Genomic DNA, 27,336 nt, shown 5'->3' with positions numbered 1-27,336 from the left:
ACTTCTCCGAAGTGAAGGCATATGTGAGTGTCAGTCACACCTGTACTGACCAGCTTATTTCTACCACACACGAGGAAGAGCTTCTGGAAACAAGCCATCCATACCAGAGGCCAGGGATCACCAAAGCAGACTTTCAAATATCTGAGGGGGCGTCTTCTTGGCAACTTAGCCAAAGAACTGCCACATGGTCCAGCAGTTCCCCTCCTGGGTATTATCCCCAAAGAATGAAAAGTGTCAGTTGCTCAGTCATGTCCGAGTCTTTGTGATCCCAAGGACTGTAGCCTACCAGGCTCTGCTGTTCATGGAATTTTCCAGGCAAGAATACTGGAGTGGGTTGCCACTTCCTTCTCCAGGGGATCTTCCTAATCCAGGGATTGAACCTGGGTCTCCTGAATTGTAGGCTGATTCTTTACCGTCTGAGCCACCAGGGAAGCCAGGGGTTCGAATGAATACTTATACGTGAACATTTACAGCAGCTCTATTCACAGTCACCAAAAGGTCACCATCCACAGATGACTGGATAAGCACAGTATGGGCTGTCCATGCAGCTGAATATCACTCAGCCTTGCGCTACAACACGAGTGAGCCTGCAAAACCTTATGCTGAATGAAAGAGGCCTGACTGCAAAGGCGACACATATCCTATGATCTCATTTATGTGAAATGCCCAGAGGAGGAGAATCTCCAGAGACAGAAAACAAACTGGGGCTCCCAGGGGCTGGGAGAGAGGGGAATGGGGGTGACTGCCATTGAGTACAGATTTCCTTTTGAAGTTTCAGAAGCGCTCTGGAGCTAGATAGAAGGGATGGTTATACGACACTGTGAAGGGACTTAATGCCATAAATTGTACATTTTAAATGGTTAAATGGTAAATTTTACAATAGATGCATTTTTCCCCAGTAAAAAAAGATCTGAGGGGATGATTTTTGTTCACTAGGCTGGCCTGCCTGAGGGTTTTCACCTTAAGATGAACACTAAATTAAATAAATCGCTTTTCTAAAAATTTATCCTTTAACATGAGTGTTAGGGTGTTACATGTATTTAAAAAAAATTTGTTTAAGTAGTTTACATAAGCTGTGACTTTGATTTCAGGGTAGTAAAGTTGGCATCAGATAACAGATGTTCTAAACACAGAATGGTGGGCCTGAGGGGTTGAGAATCACTGCTGCAGGCCAAGGTGGTGCAGAGCAAGTAGAAGAGGCCACACCTGCAGGCCTCTCAGGAATGTGGGGAGACGCCCGTCAGGGTGACCGCCTGGGGCACTCAAATCCGCCTGTTGGTGCAGTGAGGGTCACTGGAGCAAAAGGAACTGATTCATGAACTCTCAAATTTATAACATGCTTTTTATGCAACAAAAGTAAGTAGTTGCAACAACAACTTCCAGCAATGACCATGCATCTCTCACTCTAAAATCTTTCCCAAATTAGAAGTATGCAGAGCTCCCTGCAACATGGCAGGCCAACTCCATCACAAATGTGCGCTTGTGAGCATCTGTTTGTCCACCGCTCTTCATGGTCCTAAAGCATCAGTTTGAAAGGTCATGGCTTGTCCTAACCCCAGGCGGGACCCTCCTTTTGGACTGCGGATGGCACCTGAATACCCCGCCTACCACTCACCTCCAGTGATAGGACCTCACAGGTGGAGAAAGTGCAGTTTTGCCTCTGGCAAAAGAGAGAACAAGAGTCCTTCCCAGAAACATCACCAGAAGCCCTCAGCCTGGGTTCACTGGCCATCGCTCCACAATCTCCTTTACCCTGGTAGGCTTGGCTAGGAGGAAGTTCCTCCCCCACAACCATAATTCTTGGTTTCTCCCGCTTTCCAGGAGCTCATGACTGGCGTGGGGTAGCTGGGGCAGATGGTGATAGAAGAGCAAAGAGACAGTCACAGGTCAGTGTTTTCCATGGAGATGGGTGGTGAGCCTGGACACGTGCGGAAGAGATGGTGGTTGGGAAAGCATTTCAGAGAGGATGTGACCCTAGGCTGACCTATGACAACCCAGAGAGTCCCTGAGAGGTGGAGGCCACTGAATGGAGCTCCAGGCCTCCTCAGGCTCCCTGAGGGAAGCACCGTGCCCGGTGGGTCCCTGCTCCTGTGCATCCTGAGGGCCAGGGCGTCCTGCAGCTGTACTGAGATTGGTCAGTATGACACACAGCCTGAAAACATACGCTCCAGCTCAGGTTGAAATCAACATCCAGAGCTGTCATGAGGACACTGATGGTACCCAGTAAGCCTTCGCCAACCCAAGGACGCTCACCACCTTGCTCACTGGGAACAGCTCTAGTGGACAGCTGAAGGCACAGGGGGTTTCAGCGTGCAGTGAGAGGGCAGGTGTGAAGGTAGAGTTAGATTAACTGGGTCCAGGGACTGTGATCACAGCAGGCAGCCAGAAACTCTAACCACAAGCCCCTTCCAGACTTGCGTGATCAGGACCTTGTGCATGGAAGGAAGGAAGAAGAGAGGCAAGTGGAGGGGGAGACAGCGTTGGGCAGACACCCACGTAGAAGCCATGACTTTGACAGACTCCAAGGGATGCAAATATGCATACACAGAGCAGGTCAATTAAGAAATTACTCTAGCCTTTAAAATGTATTCACCTTTTTTGTGTGTTAAAAACACATAACACTACATTTACCAACTTGACCATTTTTAAGTGCATAGTTCAATGTTAAGCATATTCAGACTGTTCTGCAACAGATCTCTGACTTTCTCATCTTGCAATACTGAATAAAAGTGACTCAGCTGAAGATGCTGAAGAGGTATGGAGGTATAGACACATTTCCTTAAGCTCTACTCTGCTAGAGCTCTTCAGACAATATGAGTGAACCCGAATCCAGATTACATCAGATTTGTGAGCATAGCACCCACCATCTAAACCCACCCAAAGAGAACCAAAACCTAGTTTCAATGAGTTAGCGCTTTGCTTTGTGTTTCTGAGGAAACCAGCGGAACTCATCCTTCACCCTCTTATTCCTGAGATTGCCTGCAGCTGCCAGGGTGGGCCCTACCAAGTCCTCTCCACCCAAGGATACAGAACTGCAGCCGGCTTCTGCAGAGATGCCAGGTCCTGCCCCCGGACACAGGACCACCCCTGACCGGCAAATGGTCATCCTGTCTTGGAAGGTGATGAGAAAAGGCCTAAGGGTGGAGAAAAAAGCCCTGAGCCCTCACTCTCTGCTCAATACATCCCCAGGTCACACAGTCTGCAGCAGGTTCTGACCCTGATCCGGTACCCTCTTCCCGGAAATGCCTAAGAACTAACACAGGAAGGGTCCATGGGCCAACTCTGAGTCTGAGTCACCCGCCCTCTCTGACCTCAGGCTTCCTCTCTGTGACGGGACGTCATCTTCCACCTCGTTCAACCAGAGGAACCAGGAGTGCCTTGAAAGCAGGCGATCCTGGAGGAGTCTTCTTGGTTCTGAGAAGCCTGGCTTCCCTGGAAGCACAGGGGCTGCCCCCAAAGCCTTGCAGCAGCTGGCTGGGGTCCACGGTAGGCCTGGGTCCTGCTGCCCCAGGTGACGCTGGGGTCAGCCCAGGAAACTTTTCCCTGACTCAGGGTCTGCAGCCTCAGGGAACAGACGAAATACTGAAGGCAGGCATTCTGTCTCAGATGTGTTCTGTGTCCACACTCACCCCTTTTTCCCTCTTCTCCTCCGTCTCTGTGCACCTGGATTCCCGATCCATGAACACGCCTGCACTTCCGTGTACCTGGGCCCGGTCTCTCCCAGTGTCTGCAGAGCCCACACCCACCTTTCCCCCAGAAAGGCCTTGCTCTCTACTCCCTGATGCCCCCTGGATCTCCTGTCACACCCCTGTGGGCTCCTGCCGCCACAGCTCCCACCTGTGCTCAGGAGGTCCCGCACTCATGGTGCGGACCCATGGCTGAGGACCTTGGGTTCTTATAATGGTTCCCTTTGGCTGGGATTTAATGTATAATGTAAATTGATGGGCTTTCCACTATGAAGGACTGGAAGTTGATACTTGTCACTGTGACTCGCCTTCAGCATAAATGAGACCTTGGACGTGGACGGGCACTCCTACAGGGATGACTGTGTCCACAGAAGCACAAGAGGGGCGCTGGCACAGTGCCCTAGCGCCATCTGTGAACCGAACATGAGGCCGGCCAGGAGCCGGCAATTGTGGGTGGGGGAGTTGATGTGCCATGAATAAAGTATCTCGACAATAGGAAACAAGGAGCCCGTAGGTATGAGCAAGAGAGCTGGCCTCCTGCCATCCGTGGAATCAGAAACTTCACATACTGAGTCATTCCTTTTGTTGCTTGGTATTATCAGCTGAAATCTCCCCTCACTTAAAGGATGTGATCTAAGAAACCCACTTTTGAGCAGGGATGCAGTGCAGCTGGGTGACCTTGGGGGTGGGGCAGCGCGAGGCCCCAGCAGCGCCCAGACAGGCTGTGGCTGAAGCACAGTCGGTATCCGCTCAGAGCAGGGGAGCTGCAGAGGCGCTGGGCACCTGCACGGAGTGAAACGCCTCCATACCTCACCCCATTTTACAAGGCCTCCCAAGGCTTTCCGAGATTCCACCACTGTAGGGCTTTTCTCTTGTCTCAGAGCCAGGACTGACTTCCTACACAGCCCATGATGAACCTCGCTAAGTTCTCCAAGCCAATTCAGCAAAGACACATGAGTTCTTGGAAGGTCACCTGCACTTCCAGCAGCACCACGTCTGCTCTATTTACAAACATTACTATGTGCCAGGAAACAAAAGAAGTCACTGCCACTGCCCTCCAGGGGTGTTTTGATCTGGGAGCAGAATTTGAGTGGAATTAGGTCTCAGCCATAGGATGCAGAGTGAGACAGATGGAGGCTATTTATACACTATGAAAGTGAAAGTCGCTCAGTTGTGTCCAGCTCTTTGTGACCCCATGGACTGTAGCCTGCCAGACTCCTCTGTCTGTGGAATTCTCCAGGCCAGAATACTGGAGTGGGTAGCCTAACCCTTCTCCAGGGGATCTTCCTGACCCAGGAATCAAACTGGAGTCTCCTGCATTACAGGCGAGTTCTTTACCAGCTGAGCTTCTAGGGAAGCCTGTTTATTCATTGGGAATGAACGTCAGGGGTGATGCAGACACAGCACCAAGAACAGGGAAGGTGCTGAGTGGCAGTGCTCACTATCACCTTACCATCACCACCCCCACCACCATCACCATCATCACCCTCCCCACCATCACTATCATTACCATCACCATCACCACCACCATCACTACTATCATTAACGCTACCACCACCACCATCCTCACCATCATTATTATTGTGCTGACTGCAGGCAGACTTTCTCAGAAAATGCTTAGCCTTCGCATATAATTGTCATCTCAGAAATAACCAGAGCCACGGTAGACATGCTGCTGCCTGAAGAGCTGGTGCAATGTGAGCTGTGCAGGACATGAGGCAATCCCCAGGAGGAGTTCCAGGTAATGCCACCCCCAACTCCCTACCACCAGGTAACTTGTGGTCTTTCTCATAATCAGGACACAACCTGCCAAGAGTGAAGGATTTCACTAACTTCTGGATGCTAACGTCTCTGTGACAAACCTTTTTCTACAGCCAGAATTAAGACACACTATGCAGCAGTCAGCATCTGGGGGCAAGATGCAAGGCAGGCCAAGGAGGGTCTCATGTAGAAAATACAGCGTCATAGAACTTTCCAGCCTATTTCCTATTTGTATGCAAGACATGAGGCCACTCTGGTCAGATACTGACCCCCATCAATAGGGTGAGCCTCAGGCACACAGACATGGGACGATGCATCTGTTGGGTGAGAGCCATTGTCCTGCAAATATCATGGAGCCTTTCAGACTCATTGTCCCCTTCCTACTCAGTGTGGTAGAGCCAAGAACCACATGTGGACCAGTCCAGCTTGGCAGCCCTAGCCTCCCCCATCCAGAGGATGGATGTGTGCACTGGGGATCTGAACATCTTCAAAGCACAAGGATGCAGCATCCCCGAACCTTCCACATCTCCACATCAGTTGGTTAGCTGACTCTCCTTGCCATCTAGCAATTTTTTTCTATTGCTGGCTGATCTAGCTTTTTTGCAATTGAAAGATGTAAATACTCAGATGACATTTTGATATTAAAATCAAATGGGTTCCAGTGTCCTCTACGCCAGCCAGGGAGAGAAGGAAGTTCTCTCTCCACCTCAATTCAAAGAGCTGAAAGCTAGAGACATGCACATTCTTTAGATGGGATTTCTAGCAAGACAAGATGTCCCAGAACAAAAGCCAGAAGTCTGCTTGCAGACTGTTCCAAGAACCCTCTACACTGTCCAGATCCTTTTCATCAATGTGGTGTGAGTCTCCAAGGCTCTGCACTTCCCGGCTTGGCACTGTCCTCAAACAGGAGCTCGCTCTGAAACTGAAAGCCGAACTCTGAGTTAGAAGGCCAGTCCTCACGCTGTGAGCTGCGAGCTGCCCAGCTGGCGGGTATTCATCGCTGCTCAGGGGTCCTACCAGAAGCTCATGCCCAAATTTCAGGAAGGTCTCTGAAGATTAGTGCCCATGTTTATTTATACCTCATCCCCTGACATCACCATAGTTTTACAAGTATAGAAGAAAACTAACAAATACCCAAGATTCCTAACAAACAGGAATGGATTAATAAACACTCTTAACTGAATTTGCATAATTAATAGCCTAACATTTGCTGAAATTTTACAGGTCTGTTGAAGTATTCAACATTTTAAAAATGTCATTTTAAAAATGTCACTACTTTATAAGACCAGGAAATAGAAAAGATCTAAAATCAAAATTAAAATTCCAGTAATTACAGTGATGAGTTTATCAAGTAATTTAAGTATAGCTATCTAAAGGATGGAGGAGATGAAGGGACTTTCTAAAACCCCAGGCTCTATGTTCTACTGTTAAAAGACAGATGAGTCATTTGGGAATATGTTCCATCCACTGGAAAACAAATGAACTAAAGGAAGCTGTCAGACGGTAACCTGAGCTTAGAATCCTTCCCTCTTTCATATACTCAGCCACCTCCAACCTCTTCCAAATCTCAAAGGAGGTTTTAATACAAGAAAGAAAAAAAAAAAGATTTCTGGTTTTAATTTTTCCAAGAAATTCCTTTTAAGTAGGTTTGGTGAGGTAAGAGACAGGATGCGGATAGCTTTGTTCCCACTGAAACTTTTTTTAAACTCAGAATCTCCTGAATGTATCTGACTAAATGAGTTCATATATCCAAATCATTCCATCTGTTTTGTTGCTACAATTAACTACTCCAACAGCTACATATTCAAGTCTAATAACCTATTCCCAGAAGGTTCTCTCAGTTTTTCCCAACTCCCAAACTTCTGATATCCAAGGGCCCCAGGTACTCAGGGAAAGGAAATGAATGTCACAGGGTGCGTGCGAGCTCAGTTGCTTCAGTCGTGTCCCACTCTTTGCAATCCCATGGACTGTAGCCCACCAGGCTTCTCTGCCCACAAGATTCTCCAGGCAAGAATACTGGAGTGGGTTCTTGCCAACCCAGGGATCAAACCTGCATCTTCTGCACGCAAGCGGATTCTTCAGCATCGAGCCACCAGGGAAGCCCGGACGTCACAGCATCATCACACTTATGATCCAGGTGCCCTTCAGGGGCTTGCGGACCAGCACTGCCTGTACCTTTCCACCCCCGGGGATGTGACAGGGTTTAATAGATGGAGCGAAGAGAAATTCAGAAACCACACCCTTAACCCAAAGCACACAGTCAGCCAATGCACAGCTAGACAGGATGGAGGTCTGCAAAGCTCAGGTTCCCCAAGCCATCTGGGACCTGGCTGGGTCTGAAATCCACCCTGTCTTACTGCAAAGCAGGCAGGGCCTCTGTGTGCAGCCACAGGGCTGAGTCCCGCTCTACTGAGAACCACCTATGAGACCTTGGTCAGGCCACGTCCTGACACCTCTGGAAAATCAACTGTAAGATGGGATCTGTCCTTGCAGCTGAGGGGCCTGAGAAGATGAAAGGGCCAAGAACAATGCCAGCGGCAAGAGCAGCACTCCTGCCCCATCAGTGACCCTGGCTCAGCCCTCGGGGTTGGACTCAAGACTAGGAGGAAGCTACAGAATCCTTCCTGCATCCCACCTCCCATCTTCACTTTTAGAGGCAGCATCCTTAGGGAACCAGCTGACACCAAAGATGTGGATGCACACCGACATACCAACACAGGGAGGCCTGGTCTCACTGGTCACCACACTCTCGACCCCAAGGTGACCCCTGGGTCCTTGCAGCTCCACCCCTCCCTAACCTCCCCAGACTTCAGCAGCACTCAGGTTTGGATACCTGATTTGGCCCATCTCCTCTGTGTGGAAGCTTCTATACACACACTCCCCCGATGTCCTCACATACTATTCCTTGACCCACTCTGTCCCAGTGCCCACAGCCTGCGGGGCATCCGCCCTGGTCCCACAGCCTGTGCCTCTCCAACATGGAGAGCCTATCACAGGCTAGAACCCAACGCTTGCTCTCACATCCATTCAGCCATACACCCAGAGATCATCTCTCTCCGCTACAGCCACCCCCAGCCTTCCAAGGTCTCGCAGCTGGGCAGGAAGGCCTGGCCCTAACTCTGCACAAGCCACGTTCTAAGCGCCTGCACAGTGCCCGCCTCCTGTGCAGCAGAGCCCCAAAGGCTGAAGGGTGCACAGGGACACCCTCAGGGCCCGCATCCCTGCTGTGCTGGGGCTGCTGCTGGACCCTGCAGCCTGCCGTGGTGGCTGGGATCCCTACAAGCCTCTAGGCCCCGACTCTCCAGAACCTACCCCTCCATCTCCCACTCCCCGCCTCCACCCACCCCATGACCCTCTCTCTCTAGCTCGAGCTTGATGCCCCATGAACAGCCTCCCCACTCCCTGTGTGGCCAGCTCGTGGCCACCGTCCACACCTGAACAGTGTGGTCACTTGCCTGTCCTCACAAGACTGTGCCCAAGGCCCCAAGTGTCCTCCTCATTCCCCCCTTTCAGACTCTGTGACGAGCCCGGAGCTCTTCCATAAAACCTTATTCTATAAAACACAGACACAGGCAACTGTGCATCCCATGAAAGCCCAGCTCACCTTGCCTCACTGGGGCCCTGCCAGGGCCATCTCCTGTGTCCTGCAGGCGGCCACTGGCCCATAGCCCGCCTGCCATGCCGTCTGGGGGCATGGGGCCGTTGGCCTGGCTGCTCGACATGTTCATGTGGGTGGGGATGGGCTCAAAGGTGGGGTCCAGCTCCAAGATCAGCCTGTTGAGCTGTTCGATCGACTGGTCGATGTCCAGGGTGGGTGAGCCTGGGGACAGGTCTGTGCCCAGCTCTGGGCCAGCACCATTCACGACTTTGACATCTGGAATCCTGGGTTTGAAGGCTGCTTTGCCAGGAGGGGGTCTCTGTATATCGGGAGGATGTGGCCCAGGGCCTATGCCCCTCTGGACGGCCACTCTGCTGCTGGCCCCCCGAGTGGGGGTGAGCGGGACCCTAGGCTGTGTCTGCAGCAGGCCAGAACTGTCTGCTGCACCACGGCCGCTGAGCCTGGCCTCCCCATCAGGGGCAAAGCTGTACTGGTGAGCGGCCACCATCTGCTGCTGGCGCACCCAGGTCTGCGTGGAGTAGCTGCTCGGCCCGTAGGCCTGCGTCTGGGCAGGCACAGAGGGCTTCCTGAGCACAGGCTGTGGCTGCTTGGGCTCGCAGCTCCCGAAAGCCCGCTCTCGCTCGAACAGGGGCTCCGCGGCGAGCCCCAGATCTGGGGCCAGAGCACCATGCTGATCTTCGCCGGCAGTGCTGCCGAATCCATCAGACAGGAGGGAGTTCTGGCTGCTCTGGTGGCAGGTGAAGGGGCTCAGGTGGGCTGACGGGTGGCCCTCCGAGGAGGACAGGGTCCCGATGCTGTCCACGCTGTGCAGGTCGTGGCTGGGCATCTCGTCATCCAGGATGTCCGTCTCTCGGTCCTTGGGGGTGGTGTCTCCGTTCACGTGGACCTGGGCCGGTACAACGTGGCGGGTCCCGCTGTACTTGCTGCGAGCATCGCTCATATCCTTCAGGGGGCTTCCAGAATCCTCGAGGCCAAAGCCACTGAGCAACTGATCCAGCTCGGCCTTTTCCTGGGGGCTCAGGCCCCTCTTGGATCCGGGAGTCAGGTGCTCCTCGGTCCTGTCGGTCCTCACAGAGGCTGTGGAGTGGCCCGAGTCACTGCTGACAGACAGGGTGTGATCGCTGTGGTCTGGGCTGCTGGCGGCTGGGACAGCGGGGGACCCGCCTGGGACACTGGGATCTGAAGTGCTCTTCTTTCTCACCTTGGCGTAAAGACTGCCGTCCACGGGGCCCTGCGTGTGCAGCACTGGTGGGGAGACAACGAGAGACAGACTGTAAGTCAAAGATGAAAAGGGGATTTGGGCTCTTAGAACACATCTATATTTTGTCTGAACAAATAAAACAAATGCATAACTTAGAACGCTCAGGGCCAAAGACTCTGCTAGAATCCAAAAATTCTACATATACTCCTGCGTAGCAAATGCCCACAAAGAAATCTGAATAATCAAACATCTTCAGGCCCAACCTTTTTATGCAAAGAGAAGGGTCATTTAGAGAATCTTTGGGCTTCTTCACACTCAGAGTCGCCTTGCCTTGAGGGCTCACTGTTCATTTCATCTGTAGTATGAATGGTGAGCACAGCTCCACTCACAAGTCTCCAAGACTCAGAATGGACTGTGCATATAAGACAGGAGAGAGCTTCTGTCAGCACCTACAAGGCATCTTCCAGGGGCCTGGGTAACAAATCCTTAGTAAACTGAACATCTAACATAGGTGCCTGCTGTCCTCAACCTTCTGAGATCTGCTAAAATCTAAATATGTAGCTCAACAAAAAGAGAAAGCACAGAAACTGGTCTCCGGCCTGCCTTCCTGGAAGTGCAGCATCTTTGGGCCAAGGAGGTGCCCACGAAGGCACAGCAGGACCTCAAAACACAGAGGGGTAACCACTGATCTCCATGCACAGAGACGGCCAAGGAAAACAAAATTAGGCCTCCAACACAGATGGGAAGAGTGGAACCCTCTGCCACTATTATTAATTACGGCCTTGGCGGCGGCAGTCAACCACTCACTGGCTCACAACAAAGAGCTAGCTGGGAGGGCACTCAACAGCACAAGAGAGCTCGCGGTCAGCACCTCGCCACTGCATCCTCCTCTGCCTCCCTGTATTCCCAACTGTGAAACTGCAGGCAGACCACAATAACAGAGCCGCAGAGGGCTTGACCCGTGTCTGCGGCCCCAGGAGCCACTGCATTCCAGCGGTGACTGGGCCTGGAGCCGCTCTGAGGGACCCAGCTCTAGCCCTGATGCACTCCATCGGCAGGTTTCAGCTTTTTAAAAAAACACAGGGTTGACACTCCAGGACAGAGCCTGTGGGGTAACTTGCACTGTTACGCTGAGAGCACATGAGACTCCAGCTTCCTTCTTATCCCAACTGTGCACGAGAGGAAGAAGCAGAGCAAGAAGTGATGGGGGACACTGGACACAGGGATACAGGCTGGTATGACCCTAGGGACCCTCCTTTTAATGTAGTGCCTGGTGGGAAGGCTAGGGGGAGCAATGATACACAAAATACAGTAAATAAACCAAGTCTGCAAGACAGACAACTGGACGTGAGCGTCAAAGTAAGAGGCAGGAACTAGATGCAGCCGTAGGGTCATTAGGGAATGGTGTCAGTGACAGCTGGTGGTCACAGAGCACCAATCACGGGGTATGCACTCAACTGTATTTTCTCTGACTTTCTAGCATATTCCCTTTGTAAAGATGAAGAATTGAGGCTGAAAGAGCATGAGTAACTTTCCCAGGTTGGGGAGCTGCTGTGAAGTGCAGATGGGACCAAAACCCAGGTTCTCTGGCTCAGTAGGCTGGCATCCCTGCTGCCCTGCCCCGTCCACAGAGAGGAGGCAGCCGGTCATGATGCTCTGCGTGGCAGCAGTGAGTGACCTGAAGGTGCCAGGGGGAGGAGCTGCTGAACCCAGCTCCGCACACGAGGACCTCGGAATGAGCGCCCCAAGTTAGGGGACACCTGCAAACGTCACCCCTCCCGCTGTGAAAGGGAAAAACTGACCCATGTGTGAGTCACTAGGTCACCATGTTTAGGATGTTCTGGGCTCACACAGAACAGCCCGTGGGTGAAGTGGGAGCTGGAGCATAAGACAGATACCAGTTCAAGTCCTCTGCCCCAACCGTGCACAAGCAGGGGGTGCCTGTGCCCTACATGAAACTCGAACACAGACACTGAAAGTCAGAGTACACAGATAAGCAGCTTTCATCTCATTTCTTCACCAGCTGTGGCCAAGAAAATAAGGCAAGACCTGGGGAATCAGGTATTCCCCTTTGGCTTTGCTGAGCGAGCAGCAGAAGACACTTTGCTCCGTGAGAATCTCAATCCCCCCAGAGCAAAGGGGTGGACAGCGCCAGGCCCAGGGGTGGCCAGGGCAGACCACTAGCCTCATAGCCAGCAGGGAGCTGGCAATGTCTAGAAACAGATGTCCATGCGTCCATGACTCCAGTCCTCCTCCCTCAATCTGAATGAAAACGGACTGGCACAATGAATTAAGGGAAAAAGGGAAGCCAAGAATGAGCTGTTTGAGTAGGGCCCCATGGCCAGCCCCACATGGAGAATAGTCCACAAGGGCCTGCAGGAAGTGGAAAAGGGCAGGATATTCCCTTGGCTGCAGAGTTACGAGTAATCCCAATCTGACTGTTTTTATTAGTATTAGAAATCTTAAAATAATAATAAGCACATTAAAAACAACTCGACTGCCGCTGACAAAACACCGGCTCTGTGTGAGGCCGGGCACGGAACATTTAGGCCTTGGTCTCATGGACCCTCAGAGCTTCACAGGGTATGCAGTGAGGGATGGAGCCAAACCCCACCACAGACTCCTTTCTAAACTTCCTACCACACGTGCAGGTTACTTTTTATGGTGGAAAATGTCCAGTACATTTTATATCTATAGGAAAAGTATACAAACCAAATCAGCGAGCCCTCAAAGTCAGACCCACCGAAACTTCTAAATCACTCTGTAGGAGCTTGAATCTTCCCAAAGGCAGCGCCAGGCCTCTGGGGGGGCTGTCCAGGGGCCTCCCCGCTGCACCCACGCTTTGTGATCCTGGGCTGTGGGGGGCAAGAAGGAAGAGGGGCCTCTGGCACCCACTGCCCCTGCCCTGCATTCTCCACAGAAGGACTCAGACTGAGTTTCTCTGAATCTGCAGGTGGGATTCTTGCTCTGCGTTTACTCTGTGCGTTCCTGGTCATGACGTTTAGACTGTCCAAGCCCCTGATTTATAAAAGGGAATAAACAGTATTATCTTTCAAGACACTTGTAAGAATTAGAGAACATATATAAAGAACACAGGCCCAGGGCTCCTAATACGTGAGTCCACGTGTGCTGTTGCTCAGTCAGGTCCAATTCTTTGTGACTCCATGGACTGTAGCCTGCCAGGCTCTTCTGTCCATGGGATTCTCCAGGCATACTGGAGTAGGTTGCTATGTCCTCCTCCAGGGGATCTTCGCGATCCAGGGATCAAACCCACATCTGCGTCTCCTGCATTGGCAGGCCGATTCTTTACCACTGAGTCACCAGGGAAGCCTAGACTCATGTGAGTAGCCGCACTTATTAAAAGCTCCTTCCATGGTGGACAAGGCCTGGCATCCCCTGACTGTGCTGCTTCACTTCTCTCCTGTTCACCACTCAGACCACAGCAGGCACAACCTGCCCCAGGGCCTTTGCTCATGCCGCTCTCCACCTGCAGTGCCATCTTGGCTTGCTCTCTCACCTCCTCAGTGTGGATTCTCCGGACCTTCCTTTCTGTCTCTGCTGGGTGTTTGTCTGCGGCACGCACCTACAGCCAGATATACTGCAGACTTACCAATGTCTCCCCCACAAGAACATGGGCTCCTGGAGGGAAGGGATCTGTTTTTTTGTATCTGGGGATACCTGCGGTATCCCCAGGATTAGGGACCCCCCAGTGAGCCCCGAGTACTGAGAGACTGAATGTTCTGGCTGCTTCTTACATGACAAAACCTAGGGAACTATTTTGGAAAGATGCTCCGCTGTCTTAGCAGGTAAAAAAAAAACTAACGACAGCCAAACAAATAAACAAGGGTCTGATGGCAGAAGTGCCCACAGCCCTTGACCACCTGCAACCCGAAGGTCTCTACTCCCAGACACCAAAACAACCTCTCCCCCAAGTAGACTGCAGAGATCCACTTAGTGGGCCTTCAAATGCCACCCAATAAGACTGGGAAGGTGCGGAAGTCAATGTGAGGGTTTCAAAATGTCAATGAAAACAAGAGTTGTGAACCTAAACACGACTCAATGTGCCTATCAGATAGGCAGAGGCCTGAGGGACGTCTGAATGCTATCTGTGCGGCCGCAGGAACTGCGGGTGTGATAGGGTCCTGACATACAACAGGTGCATAACAATGACACAGAATCTTTGCTACTCCCCATCTCCTTCATCCTCCTGCCACCTGTGAGTCGGTTAGTTCCCACAGCTGCAGGGTGGGCAGGGTGTCCCCACCCATGTATGGCCCCTCTAAACCACACCTGGAGAAGAGTGACCTTGCCCACACTGTGCTGGAATTTTGTTTTCTGAGACCCCATGTGAAAACTGCAGGGTGAGAGCAATGAAAACAGAATCACCAGGGACAAAAGTTACCTGGGAGGCTTGGGGGAGGAAGTCATTGCATGACTCACTGCCAAACCCTCCATGGAAAATGAGACACAAGCCCTAACCCATTCTGTGAAGCCCCCTAAAACTGTGGTCAGTTTTCAAGGACGTTCTGACATAACTGATGGCAAAGTACCCCTTTTAATGAGATTTGGAGAAGTGATGCAACAAATAATTTTCAGAGAACTGATGAAGCCAAACTCACTTCTGTGATGCTTGGCAGGGCTGGGGCTGGGGTCCCACCACCGCCACCATCGCCAGCCCCCAGCGGAAGGGAGGGTGGGGCCCCTCAGGTGAAGGAGGCTTGGGGCTGTGAAGCTCTGCTCCATCACAGAATGCAGAGTGCTATCAGAGCCACTGGGTGGGTGAAGGGTGGAAGGCAGAGTCGTTCACTTCATCTGCCCCTTGCATCCTTTCGTATATTCAAATGACATGTTATAATTTTGTGCTTCCAGCTCATGGGGATTTTGAAGGGACTTAATCTTCATTCTGCAAATGGAGACCCCGATCTCCAGACTGGGATGTGAGCTTCCCAGGACCCCCAGTGCTTCTGCTGCAGATGCAGGACAAGAGAGAGCCTCTACCTGTCCCAGTGCAGATCAACCATTTGCTGTGCCCCGTCCATTCCCACTGTCCCCACCCCGTTGAACAAAACCCAGAGCCCCTTCCAAAAGGTGGCCTGTGAGTTATCTGGTAATGTTTTCCCTGCAGCCAGGGCCTGGTTAAAAATCAAACGTAACTACAGCTCCGATTGCTCCCACTGAAAGACACACCAGGGAGGTTCTCAGCTGGAAAAAAAAAACAGAAGGAAGAAAAGAGCCAGAGGACATTCCCTGCCTCATTAAAGGGCAGAGGCTGCAGGACAGACTCGCCACTCTACCCCTGCTATCCTGTGACGATTCCCTGCCCACTCCCACCTGACTTTTGAGCAGGGGCTATCTCACAAGGAGGGAAAGAGACACACCCAAAATATTTCAAAAGTAAGCAAAGAAAATGAAGGGGACAGGAAGAAAATGAAAACATTCCTTCCTATCCTGGCTGAACACAGATTAACCAATGCCCACCTGTGCTCAAAGGTATGTGCTCACAGGTATGTGAAGAATTGGCCAAAGGGAAGGCAACATCTCAACTTCACCTCCATTCAAGTACCAACCACTCGGCCCCCAAAAAGGTACAGAACTGATCTGTACGAAGTTCAACTGTCCCCTAGCCCTGCTTCCAACAAAAAAATCAATTTGAAACAAAAGAGAAAACCTGATAGATACACTAAGCTCGCTGAAATCTTTCTTTCTTTCAAATACTGAATCAATGAATCTTATGTTTTACCTTTGTGAAAGGTTTACTTTAAAAAGTAACTTTTCATTTCAAAAGCACCAACAGTATCTTCCCTGCAAGTCTTCACTGGGGAAAAATAGAAAACTCCTCTCCAGGAAATGTCCATGAGCGTTTACTAAGCACTGGCCATGGCTGCCAGTTAGTTGTTAATGGAGACTGAAATGGAATACTCAGCAGAGTCCCGATGATGTGCTGGGACGAACCAGCCTGGGGAATACGGAGAGGAACGAGAGGAGACGGAGGGCGTCAGGCACATCTCATGGCATCAGATGGGTCAGCAGAGATAGAAAGAAAGAGCAAGACTGCAGGAAGGGATGTTTCCAGGAGCCGCTGCTCTCAGGTGTGGCTACATCCAGGTGAGGTTACAAAGAATCGTTATTTTTCTCATCAGTGGAGGACAGAACACAGGAAACAGCCCTCTCCTGCAATAGGGCTGACATTCTAAAGACAGAGGTTCTTTTTAAGAATCTCCTCTATGCCAGGACGGGCTTTCCAGGTGGCCCTAGTGGTAAAGAACCCTCTATAAGATGAGAACACAGAAGCTCAGAGAGGTTATGCTAACATTTAATATAATAAACGGTTACTGGAATCATCTGGAATGCAACTCTACCTCTGTTTCACTCCCAAATCCATGCTTTCTGTTTTTTTTTAAAACACTGGAATTCTAAACCTGACCAACCACTTTAATGTGAAATTAACAATTTAATTTTGGAAAGGAATTTGCCTAAATATTTTCTTTTCAGTTCCCTCTCTCCCTCTCTCTCTCACACACAGACACTCCTTAGAAACTACTTAATCACTCTGCTTTCCTCCCTAACTCCCAAAACGGTCCGCTGTCGGGACAGGAGCCCGTGTTCTGAGGCTGCTGGGTCGATGATGGCAGTGTTATGTCTGTTTCCTAGGCTGCAGTAGCGGGAGCTCATGGCAGGCTGTGCATTTCTGTCCTCAAAATTAAGGAACTGTTCCTGGGTGGACCACTCAGTACCCACCCACTGTGGCCACCACGCCCACCGCACCCACAGCCACTTGGGAGCCCTGATAAAGGAAAGGCTCTCCACCCACCCTGACTCACTAGGAGACATGCTGTGTCTCTGGGCACAGCCTGCTGACCACTGTCAGTCACTTCTACTTCCTGCGGCAACCCCACATGAACCATCTCCAGCTCGCTCTAAATGACTCTCTACTTGAGGCCACTCAGCTAAACCAATTCACTCTATCAGAAAGACCCCATACCAGAACCTATACATCCCTATGGAAGTCTTATAACCACAGTCATCCCTGGAACAGTGTCTGAGAAGAAAGAAAGAAATGATGCCATTGTCTGCATCCACATCCAAGGTACTGAGAGAGCAACCAGACTCCAAAGACTTCAAGTGACATCCCGGGGGGAGATCGGGGTGGGAGATGGGCTCAGGGAGAGCAGGCTGCGGCAAAGGGCCATCAGAAATGAGTGGGGTGACAGAAATGTTCTTACTGTGGCTGTGATGGGAGTTTCAGGACAGGAAGTTAAACTCCTGGAACTGGGCAGTAAAAAGAGTGAACTTTACTGTATGTAAATTATACCTCAATGATTCAAAAGATCATGGATTCAAGACAGAAATGAGGCTCACAGTGCAATGGGCCCCTGCTGTGTCCACCTTTCCCCGCTCCCCTCTCCCCTCCTCATCTCTTCTGACTCTACTCCCCACCTCTCCATCCCCCACTCCTTGAATTCCTCCACCTTCTCCCTCTCTTCCAGGATCTCCTTCCTCTTCCTAGACTCAATGAGATAGTGGAGAGTTCTCTTGTCTTCAGTATAGTTGTCAGGGTCCCTTTGTGCCCCACCCCCACCCCCCGCCTTGTGACATAAAGCTTGTTTTAACTTTTTCACTGGAGCAATTTAGTGCACATTCTCAGTCCCCCTCTAGACTTTCTGGCATAATCCACCTGGGTGTGAATCCTAATTAAAAATCCTGCCCACAGCTGTGTGACCCTGGGTGAGTTACTCAACCTCTCTGAGCTCCACTTCCCTTATTGGAGAAGTTGGCTGGCAATGGGGTGCTTGATGAGGTTTGCCCAGGATCATCCTGGTAATTCAGGGAGACCAACATAAAGGGAAGAGAACAGGCAGGTGCTGAGTGGACACTGTCTCTGCAAGTCCCCACATCTCCAGTCTAGAGCCCGGGGAATAAGAGTGTCCCATGGGGTCCCATAAAGGAGTATTCTTAACTCAGCCTAACTGACCTCACACTTCGGAATTATGTTGAAGAACTGCTTTTTAATAGAGATCTAAAGTAAAAGATGGAATTTTAAAAATACTATTTAATTCTATAAGTCATCTAATATGGGGCACAGTAGGGCCCTCCAGCTGCCTATGCAGGCCACCTCCAGCTCTCACCAGCTGTGCAACACTGCTCAAGCCACCTAATCCGCTCTGCTTCTCAGCCTCCTCTGGGACTAATAACCACAAAGACAAAAGCAGTTAGCAGTAAGCCAGCTGAGTGACGCCAAGGGCCTCTGCATTGTCTTGGTGGATTCATCACAAACTCGCTTCTGCTGAATCCAGGCAGTTGTGGGGGCCTCATCCCATTCCACAGGGCACGGCAGCAGGATGAGTAACACTTTGGCAAATCTTTCAAAGCATACCCAGGGCCCTTCCTCGCCTCTGTACCTCTCAGGCCCCGCACCCAGTTAGAGACCATCTCTCCCAAACGTGCTGCATCAGCTCTGACTGACCAGTGTGGGAACCTGTGATAAACTGCCCAGCTTTAAATTCTGAGGACAGGCCCTGGAGCAGTGGCCCAGCACTGCAAGACATCCAGAAGCAGGCGAGCATCTCAGTGCCTGCTGTGTGGCGTGCAGGCAGAGGGGGCACTGGGGCTCCAGTGTCTGAGGCATGCGGAGGACCACCAGAGAGCAGGGCCCCTGGAAGGGGGATGGGCCCAGAGCAGGAGGCTGGGATGAGCGGGGTCAGTGACCCTCCATGACCTCTGGCCAGGAAGGGAAGGCTCTGGGAGTGTCCCAGGGACGCCTCCTCTCTCAGGGGCCTGTGGGGGCCGCAGAACCTTCAGGATCAGGAGAAACACCCAGGCTCGGCCGGTGCCCCTCACAGGAGGGTCCCTGTCATCTCACTGAGTCACTCACACTGAGATCTCTCTTTTTCCACTTGGACATTTATAACTGCAGCATTTATAACCTCTCAGGAAACACAGCATGCTTTTATTTTACTGCAGTGGAGTTCCGCCTCTGGGCTAATTAAAGGCTCCCTTGCGTGTATACTGAACTAGTTCCTATTCCAAACAAATCGAGAGCTAAGAAAGGATGGCCACACTGGGACCTCTGAGAATTCGACCTTTGGTCCACAACAGCACAGATGGGTGACTGGGCTGTCCCAGGTGAGATGAAACGTGCCATTCTCTTCTAAACAAAAGACAGACAATGCTATGAGCAGCTCAGAACCCCAGGGCTGTGAAAGCCTAGCCCGAGCTCTCCTCAGGCCAAGTTCCAGAAATAACTCCATGTAGCATGGAACTTCTCTGGACATTCCATCTCACACCTCGAGAGCAAACACCTGCCCAAACCCCCAAACCCAATACTGTCCCCCTGAATGCCAGGCGGGGAGGCACCTAAAGTAGGAAGGAGGTACCTGGCCTGCCAAGGGAAACGGATGGAAATCGCTCCCTTGGGAGCCAAGTCGGGCACTGTGTAAATGTTTTCTAAAACCGAGGCAGGCTATAAATTCTCGGAAAAAAATAGTGAGAGCAGGGGGAGCGGGGTGTTCCAGCCAGAGAGGCACATGGCTCATGGAAAGGGACGTGCCAACAGCAGGGCCCATGTCTGGGACGCTGGAGCCACACGGATTCCAAGCGCTCCTGGCAGTCCTCTGGGTGAGGCCCGGAATGCGGTGATAACAGAGGCCAGGCTTCACGGTGGGGCTGTGGCAGGCGTGTCCCAGCCATGGCCACCGTGCCCCAGACAGCAGGCACAAACACCACCGACGGGACACTCCCATGGGGGCCCCTCTCCTGTCCAACAAACACCCCAGCTGGGACCATCCCATCAAGGGCACTTACCTTGGCACCTGATTCCCTCCCAGGCACTCGTTACTGTGGAAACACACCTGAGCCCCAGCCAGCCAAGGAAACAGGAGGCCCTGTGGCCCACTCAGAAGTCACCTGAGCCAGCCAGCCACGGAGCGGACCGTGAGCTTCTGCATATAAACTTTACCCCAAACCATCGCTGACCCTCCAAAGGCAGAAGCAGCTAAGACTCCTCTCACCTGCAAATAAACAGTCTTCTGCCTGGCCTTCCTTCTTGCCAGGTTAAAGCTGCTGTTCTGCTCATCACTTACCACCGGACATCCTCTCCCCTAGCAGAACCCACACACACACACACACACACACACACACACACACACACACACACACACACACACACACACACACTCCCTGCTTACCTTGCTTCCAAACAGCCCTGTAGCTTGTTTAGCCCACAGCCATTGGACCCCTGAAGGAAGCCTTCAACCCCAAAACATAGCATCCCGGGGTGGGGGTGTGTCTCCCCTGCCAATGACCCAGCCTTGCTCTCCAGGCAGTACAGAAGGTAGAAGATCTTGTTAGCTAAGAAAGGGACTTTGGTTCCACCAAAAAAGGCCAGTGCAATGTAAACACGTGGGTGGGGTTTCCTGCAATCAGGTTTAATGAAATTTGAACCCTGGAGGCTGAGGAGGCGGGGAAAGGGCTTCTACTGGAGAGCCACCCAGCTAGACCTGTGTTCACGCCAAGACTTCTCAGCTGACAAACTGACGGGTGGAGCCAGCACCACCTGCGCCGGTTTACAAACCAGTTTCAGCATCGCTTGTGTTCTTCAGCTACAGTCTTCACCTGTGAAGTCTTCACCTTACAGTCTCCATGTCCTGGGACTGTGTCTCTCTTTCAAGCTCCACGTGGCCAAGTTCACTGTCAGTGTTAACTGCACATGGCCCATCTTTCAGTGTTTACTTGCACACCCAGACTTCCACATTCTGCCCAGCAGCGCCTCTGCACCTCGGGCCTCTTTGCATGCAATTTAGGTGGGCTTCAGCCAACAGTTTACCCCTCTGCTTTGACTGCTTGTTGGTCAAAGCACAGCAACATCCTCTGAGCCTTAAATGAATGTAACACACCAGAGCAAACAAGCAAAGCTGTTTGGACGCCTTCATGTTTCCATAGCACAACTGGAACCCTCACAGATGTCACCACTCAATCAGCCTGAGATGGAATATAGTCAGCACATCACAGACACAGATTTCTCCAACAGACCCCCAAATGGCCACCAAGGCACAGGTTATGTCTGTGCTCAGGAGAAAACATCTGTTTTACTGTGGGACATAAAGCACTTCTTGTGCAAGAAGGTCTACTCAGTTTGGTGCTCAGTAAGGGTCCTAACCAATCCCCATTCCTATCAAGGGAACTGACAGGACTGTGCCCACTCTGCAAATAACACTATCACTGCAATCAAGAAAGCAACTAAGCTGAAAGAAAGTGAAAGTTGTTCGGTCATGTCCAGCTCTTTGCAACCCCATGGAATTCTCCAGGCCAGAATACTGGTGTGGGTAGCCAGTTCCTTCTCCAGGGAATCTTCCCAACCCAGGGACCGAACCCAGGTCTCTTGCATCACAGGCGGACTCTTTACCAGCTGAGCCATCAGGGAAGCCCAAGAATACTGGAGTGAGTAGCCTATCCCTTCTCTAGCAGATTTTCCCGATCCAGGAATTAAACTGGGGTCTCCTGCATTGTAGGCAGATTCTTCACCAGCTGAGCTACCAGGGAAGCACAGGAAGCAACTAACTGATCGCATAACAGTTTTCTTCAAAGAATTCACATCAAAAGAAAAAAAATTAGAAACAGAAGTCTAAAAGATCTGGTTTGAGGACTGAGACCAATGGTCCCTGCCATGTTATAGCCAAGGCCGTGCCCAGAGGGGGTCCCAGTCTCCTACAGGACAGAGTCTTAAAATCAGACCTTTGCACCCCATAGCTGACAACTGCATGAAAAAACACAGAATAAGGTACCAACAAAGAGGAAAACAAATCTGTACACTGGCCAGTGGTCTCTTTTCTCCATTTCTAACACAAAGAACCTGCACGACCAGTTGTGTGTCAAAAGGAGGCTGGCCTTTCATGAGGCTCATTATCCCACTCTGTGGGGTGCAGGGTGGGTTTTCCTCATGTTGGCAGCGGCTTCACAAAGGAGCTGCGACAGCCTTCATGAATGCACAGCAACTGGCACCATCGAGGCCTTCAGATCTTGGCAGTCATGCTGTTGCCAGCCTCTAATACTCGCGCCCAAACACCGTCATATTCCCTCCGCCCCTACCTGTGGGTTTCAATCACATAGAGCCCATTCAGGCTGTTCCTGTCAACTTCTCCTGAAACAACGTGGTCTTGTGAGGCTCTGCTGATGTGTGGCCAAAAGGCAGTTCTGCAGTTCAGTGTTTTGACAGGCTTCAGAACTTTCCACTGTACTGAGATGGAATTTTGTGCATGAGATTACATAGCTAACACAGAAAAGACTGGATGGGTTTCCTGAATATTCCTGGGAGTAGCTGGCAAAGTGGGACAGGAGACCCTCAGAAGGTTCACTGTGATTCCAGCGTGAGACCCATAAAGACAGAAGAAATAACCAGAAAAGGAAAACCAACTAGGACTAAAAGAAGCGGAAATTTCACAAAGTAGTAGAAAAGATGGGCAATAAAAGAACAGCCTAAGGCCAAAACGTGTACAAGAAGGTTCATTGTACAAGAAGAAAAAAGGTGGAAAAAACCCAAATGCTCACCTGCTGATGAATGGATCAGCACACTGAGGTCTAGTCACACTCTGGAACATTATTCGGCCATAAAAAAAAGGAGTGATGTACCAAAACTGAATGAACCCTCAAATCATCATGCAGCGTTTAAGACGCCTGTCGTAAAAAGCCACACACTGCAGGGTTCTTGCATGAAATGTCCAGATGAGGGGAATTCACAGAGAAGGAAGATGGGTGGTCTCCTGGGGCTGGGAGAGGGAGGGCTGGGGAGTGACTGCCAGGGGGTTTCATTTGGAGCTGACAGAAATGTTCTTTACTTAGAAAGTGGTAACAGTTGCCTGGCCAGACCCAGCCCCAGGACCGTGGAGGAGCAGCAGCCCACCATGAGGCTGGGAGAGGTACCTCTGTCCTCACCCCACAGCAAGCCGTCTTCACCTCCATCCAAATCTCCTTTCCCTCTAGAAGACCATGCTTTCCCTCCAGCTCCTCCTGAGGTGCCTGCTTGGACTCCCAGAGCTACAGGACATAAAGTCTGACCCCAGAACACCCCCTCACTACCACAATTCACAGTTGCCAAGAGAGCATCACAGTAAATGACAGAGACCCCACCTTTTTTTAATAAAGAATAGGCACATGATAACTGTCTCTAAAGAGACAAAATAAAGAATGTCCCCAGTTGCCCCCTTTTACAAAACACCTCCCTTTTCCTTTAATTCATGGGGAACTTTTCTCTCCGGTTTGCAGCATTTTCCAAAGGTAGTGTGTGATAAAGTCACAAACATGGGATTTGAAACCTCCCCTCCCCACCCTACATTTGTTGAATCTGAAGAGATGGGAGGCAGGGTGATAGTGAAACCACATCAGGCAAGAGGTGGAAGGAGGAGCGAGATGCGTGCGTGTGTTGCGGAGGTGGGTACCCACGAGTATGTGCATCCCGGGCCTCTCTTCCTCAGGCTTTTGGTTCTGGTTGTTAATATGAAGTTTGTAATCTTTCCTGAATTGGTGATGTCGCCAAAGCGTTGGAGCCCTAACTTGGCAGAAAGGCACCTGCAAGCTCTGCAGGGAATACTGCAACCCTGCCTGCTATTGAGAAAGTTCTCCACATGGAAGGCATAGAAGGAAGTTCACCAGGTTTGGTCTGAGCTTAATCCATGCAGCCAATGTGCAAGTGTCCAGGCTGGGAGGGAGGTGGAGGAGCAAGCCGGGGGAGGTGGGGGGCACGACTGAGATGCAATTCGGTAAAAGTGAGTCTGTGAGACCTTTCAAAGAAGGGAACAGGAACAAACTCTTTGCCATGCCATATTTACACACTGAGCTCACACTCGTGTAGAAGTTGTGTGACTTGGGGTCTTAGGGAGACCAGGGGGTCAGGTCCACTTTTAGTTTCATCTTTCGGAAAACCCACTGGCAGGCAGAACTCAGGTGCTGGTCCCCAAGGCAGAACGCCAGTGACGGAGTCCAGAGATATGCACTCCAGAGCCAGGATGCAGGGCGCGGGCAGGCCGCCCAGGGAGCCACTGCTAAAGCAGGTGCAGCATCAAAGGGCAGAAGCAATGCCGAACTGGTCATAAAGGACAGGAGGAAAGTGAGAGCCGGATAAACATGCCCTTGGCTGAAGCTGAGGGCATGTCCACAGCCACCTGCCTTTCATACCCCTACCCCAAGCACAGGACATGCTCACTCCCAGGGTGGGTTCCACAGCTCGAGGGATGTGGGCAGGTTGGGAGCTAAGGACCCCAGTGAAATCAAGCCAACTCTCAGTGCTTCTGTTCACTAGCTGTCCTGGGATAATGCTACTTAAGGCCTCCAGCCGTCCATGGCAGGCTGTGTGTGTGTATTAGTCGTTCAGTCATGTCCAAGTCCTTGCAACCCCATGAACTGTAGCTCACTAGGCTCCTCTGCCCATGGAATTCTCCAGGCAAGAATACTGGAGTGAGTGGGTTGCCATTCCCTTCTCCACCCTCTCAGGTAGGAAGGCTAGGGGTCCCCAAGAGGAGGAAATAAACTGCAAGTAGGTCACGGCTTGCAGCTGCAACCTTTCACTGGGAGGCTGACACGGGCTAATTCATGCAAACTCGTCCAGATGACATGAATTTCAAGTCAGTTTCTCTGACACCACTGAGATGGCAGTTCAGGGCCAGTTATGACTCATTAACAGGCTCCAACATCACACTCGCTCTTCTGACAGGATCCAATCCACTTCAAAAAGTTAACACCCAAAGGACTTTATGGTTCCCAGCACAAAAGGTGAGACTCTTGTATTTCAGATTGAAAGTGAAAGTGAAGTCGTGTTAGACTCTTTGCGACCCCAAGGACTGTAGCCTACCAAGGCTCCTCCGTCCGTGGGATTTTCCAGGCAAGAGTACTGGAGTGGGTTGCCATTTCCTTCTCCAGGGGATCTTCCCATCCCAGGGATTGAACCTGGGTATCCCGCATTGTAAGCAGACACTTTACCATATTTCAGATTAGATGAAGCTATTGCTCTCCATCCCAATCACTGCCCGAAATCCCTTATCAAAACAGGATTAACTCCAGGTCACGGGTTCACACCTGGAAGGGGACCTACAAGGCCAGGGAGCTGGAGGCTTAAAATCAAGAGAGGACAGGAGGGTGCTTCCTGAGATCTGAGCAAGGTGCCATCGGCATTTGACAGCTGGGCTGTATTAAAGCAGTTACTCTGCTCTGAACCATCAAAGCAAACAATGTGAAGCAAAGTTTTGCAGTATGCAGGATCTAAAGCAATTTTTCTCAGTCTGGGTACAGAGAGTGGAAGCATTCAGTGAGTGGCTACACTGGCCAGACACTGATGATGCAGCCACTACATTCTGGAAGCTCAGCTAGCAGCATTCCCATTCTGCCAGGGAGGAGCTTGGCCTTGGACAGAGAGCAGAACCAGGACCTAAGGTCTGATCTGCCGGATTCCAGTGGACCCCCTTTTGGATAAGTCACCAAGGTATGCTTTGCTTTTCCAAATCTCAACACCTGACAACAATTTCTGGGGAGAAATACTTTCAAATACATTTTCAAAGTATGCATGCATGCTAAGTCACTTCATTCGTGTCTGACTCTTTCTGACTCTATGGACTGTAGCCCACCAGTCTCCTCTTTCCATGGAATTCTCCAGGCAAGAATATTGGAGTGGGTTGCCATGTCCTCCTCCAGGGGATCTTCCCGACCCAAGGTTCGAATTCACATCTCTTGTGTCTCCTGCATTGGCAGGTGGGTTCTTTACCACTAGCACCATCAAATGGCAACATCTAAATACCACAGCTTGATCCAGAACTTGTAACTGCACACACCTGTGGCCAGTTCTTCCAGACCCAACTTGTCCTCACCAGCAGCCCGACTGCCGGTGGCTCAGTAGAGCGTCCTGCATGGGACAGTAACAGGACTGGGTCTTATTGTAAAAGTGGTAAGAAATCAGAGGCCCCCTTTCTGCAGCACCCCCATGGAGCTCTGGGGCAACTGTGGTTGCCTGGAGGCCAAGTCTGATTGGCCAATGTTTATTGGGCAGTGACCTGAAGTATCAGAGCCCTAACCTGGGGGACAGCGGCCCCTGTCTATGCAACCCTGGATCCACGAGCTTTCCCTGTGGCCAGAAACGCACTCATTGGTTAAAGCCAGGAATAGAGAGGAGGGGCAAAGCAAGGCTTCATGCCCAACCATGGGCTGTGCTGCAGGCCTCACTCTGGTCCAGGGACCAGCAGGTCTTCAGCTGGAAGGATGAGGTTTGCACCAAATAGCAGGGGGGTCAAACAGGCCCAGACTTGTGTCCCACTTCCACAGTCTCCATCCTGCATGATCTCAAACACACGGCAACTCACTCAGCTTCACCTGTGACCACCAACAGTGCACAGCCCCAGAAGGCTACCAGAACCCCTCACCAAAGTCCAGCTCTTGATTTCTCTTGGGTACTGCCCCCTTTATCTCTAAAATGGGTCACAGGATCTTATGTGGATCAAATAAAATAGCACGTGAGAGGCTCCGGTAGGCTGCCCCACTGTCCACCCCCACCCTCCATTTCTCTCCTTGAGACAGTGAGAGTCCTGTGAAATACTGATGAGGCAGTGGGAGCCCCAGATCCCCTCCAGGCCACAGAGCTGGGAGCAGAGAACTGAGTCTCCATGATGAAGACAGGACATTTGGAATCAAGTGTCCACACATGAACAAGTTCATGGCTGGTGGAAGAGACACACTTTGCTCCGACATAACACGGGGTCAAGGTCCTTGACTGAAGGTCACTGCAGATGGTCCACTCCAGGACAGCAGAGATAAACACAGTTTAGGTCAGTATGTGTGTGTGTGTGTGTGTGTGTTTTAACCAGTAGAAACTAGAAATGGAAGTGCACATAGAAAGGAGGGCCAAAAGACATCATTTTCTAGCCAAAACTATACGCTGCCAAACCTTCCTTAACCCCGGAGAGTTTTGCCCTGATGGAAGCGTGGCTGAGACTGCTTCCTGCCAGCCAACGCCCCCCACCTTCACAGGAGTTGGGGGGCCAGTGGTGCCCTCCTCCAGGAACCCAAGCCAGGAACTGAGGCTCCAAGTGAGAGCT

The 27,336-nt window shown here is 51.2% G+C and overlaps 1 protein-coding gene across 10 annotated transcripts in view; it reads right to left on the bottom strand.

Moving 5' to 3' along the window:
• TNS3 (tensin 3) overlaps positions 1–27,336 on the bottom strand; it is a 222,564-nt gene that overhangs the window by 56,367 nt on the left and 138,861 nt on the right. For all 10 annotated transcript variants that reach the window (XM_005205612.5, XM_024991105.2, XM_059885917.1 and 7 more), the window contains one exon: positions 9,052–10,311. In XM_005205612.5, coding sequence (XP_005205669.2) covers positions 9,052–10,311 — 1,260 coding nt within the window. The remainder of the gene's footprint in view (positions 1–9,051; positions 10,312–27,336) is intronic.

The sequence above is a fragment of the Bos taurus genome, chromosome 4 (genome assembly GCF_002263795.3).
Source record: "Bos taurus isolate L1 Dominette 01449 registration number 42190680 breed Hereford chromosome 4, ARS-UCD2.0, whole genome shotgun sequence".
Lineage (NCBI taxonomy): Eukaryota > Metazoa > Chordata > Mammalia > Artiodactyla > Bovidae > Bos > Bos taurus.
This window is presented reverse-complemented; position numbering and strand designations above follow the sequence as displayed.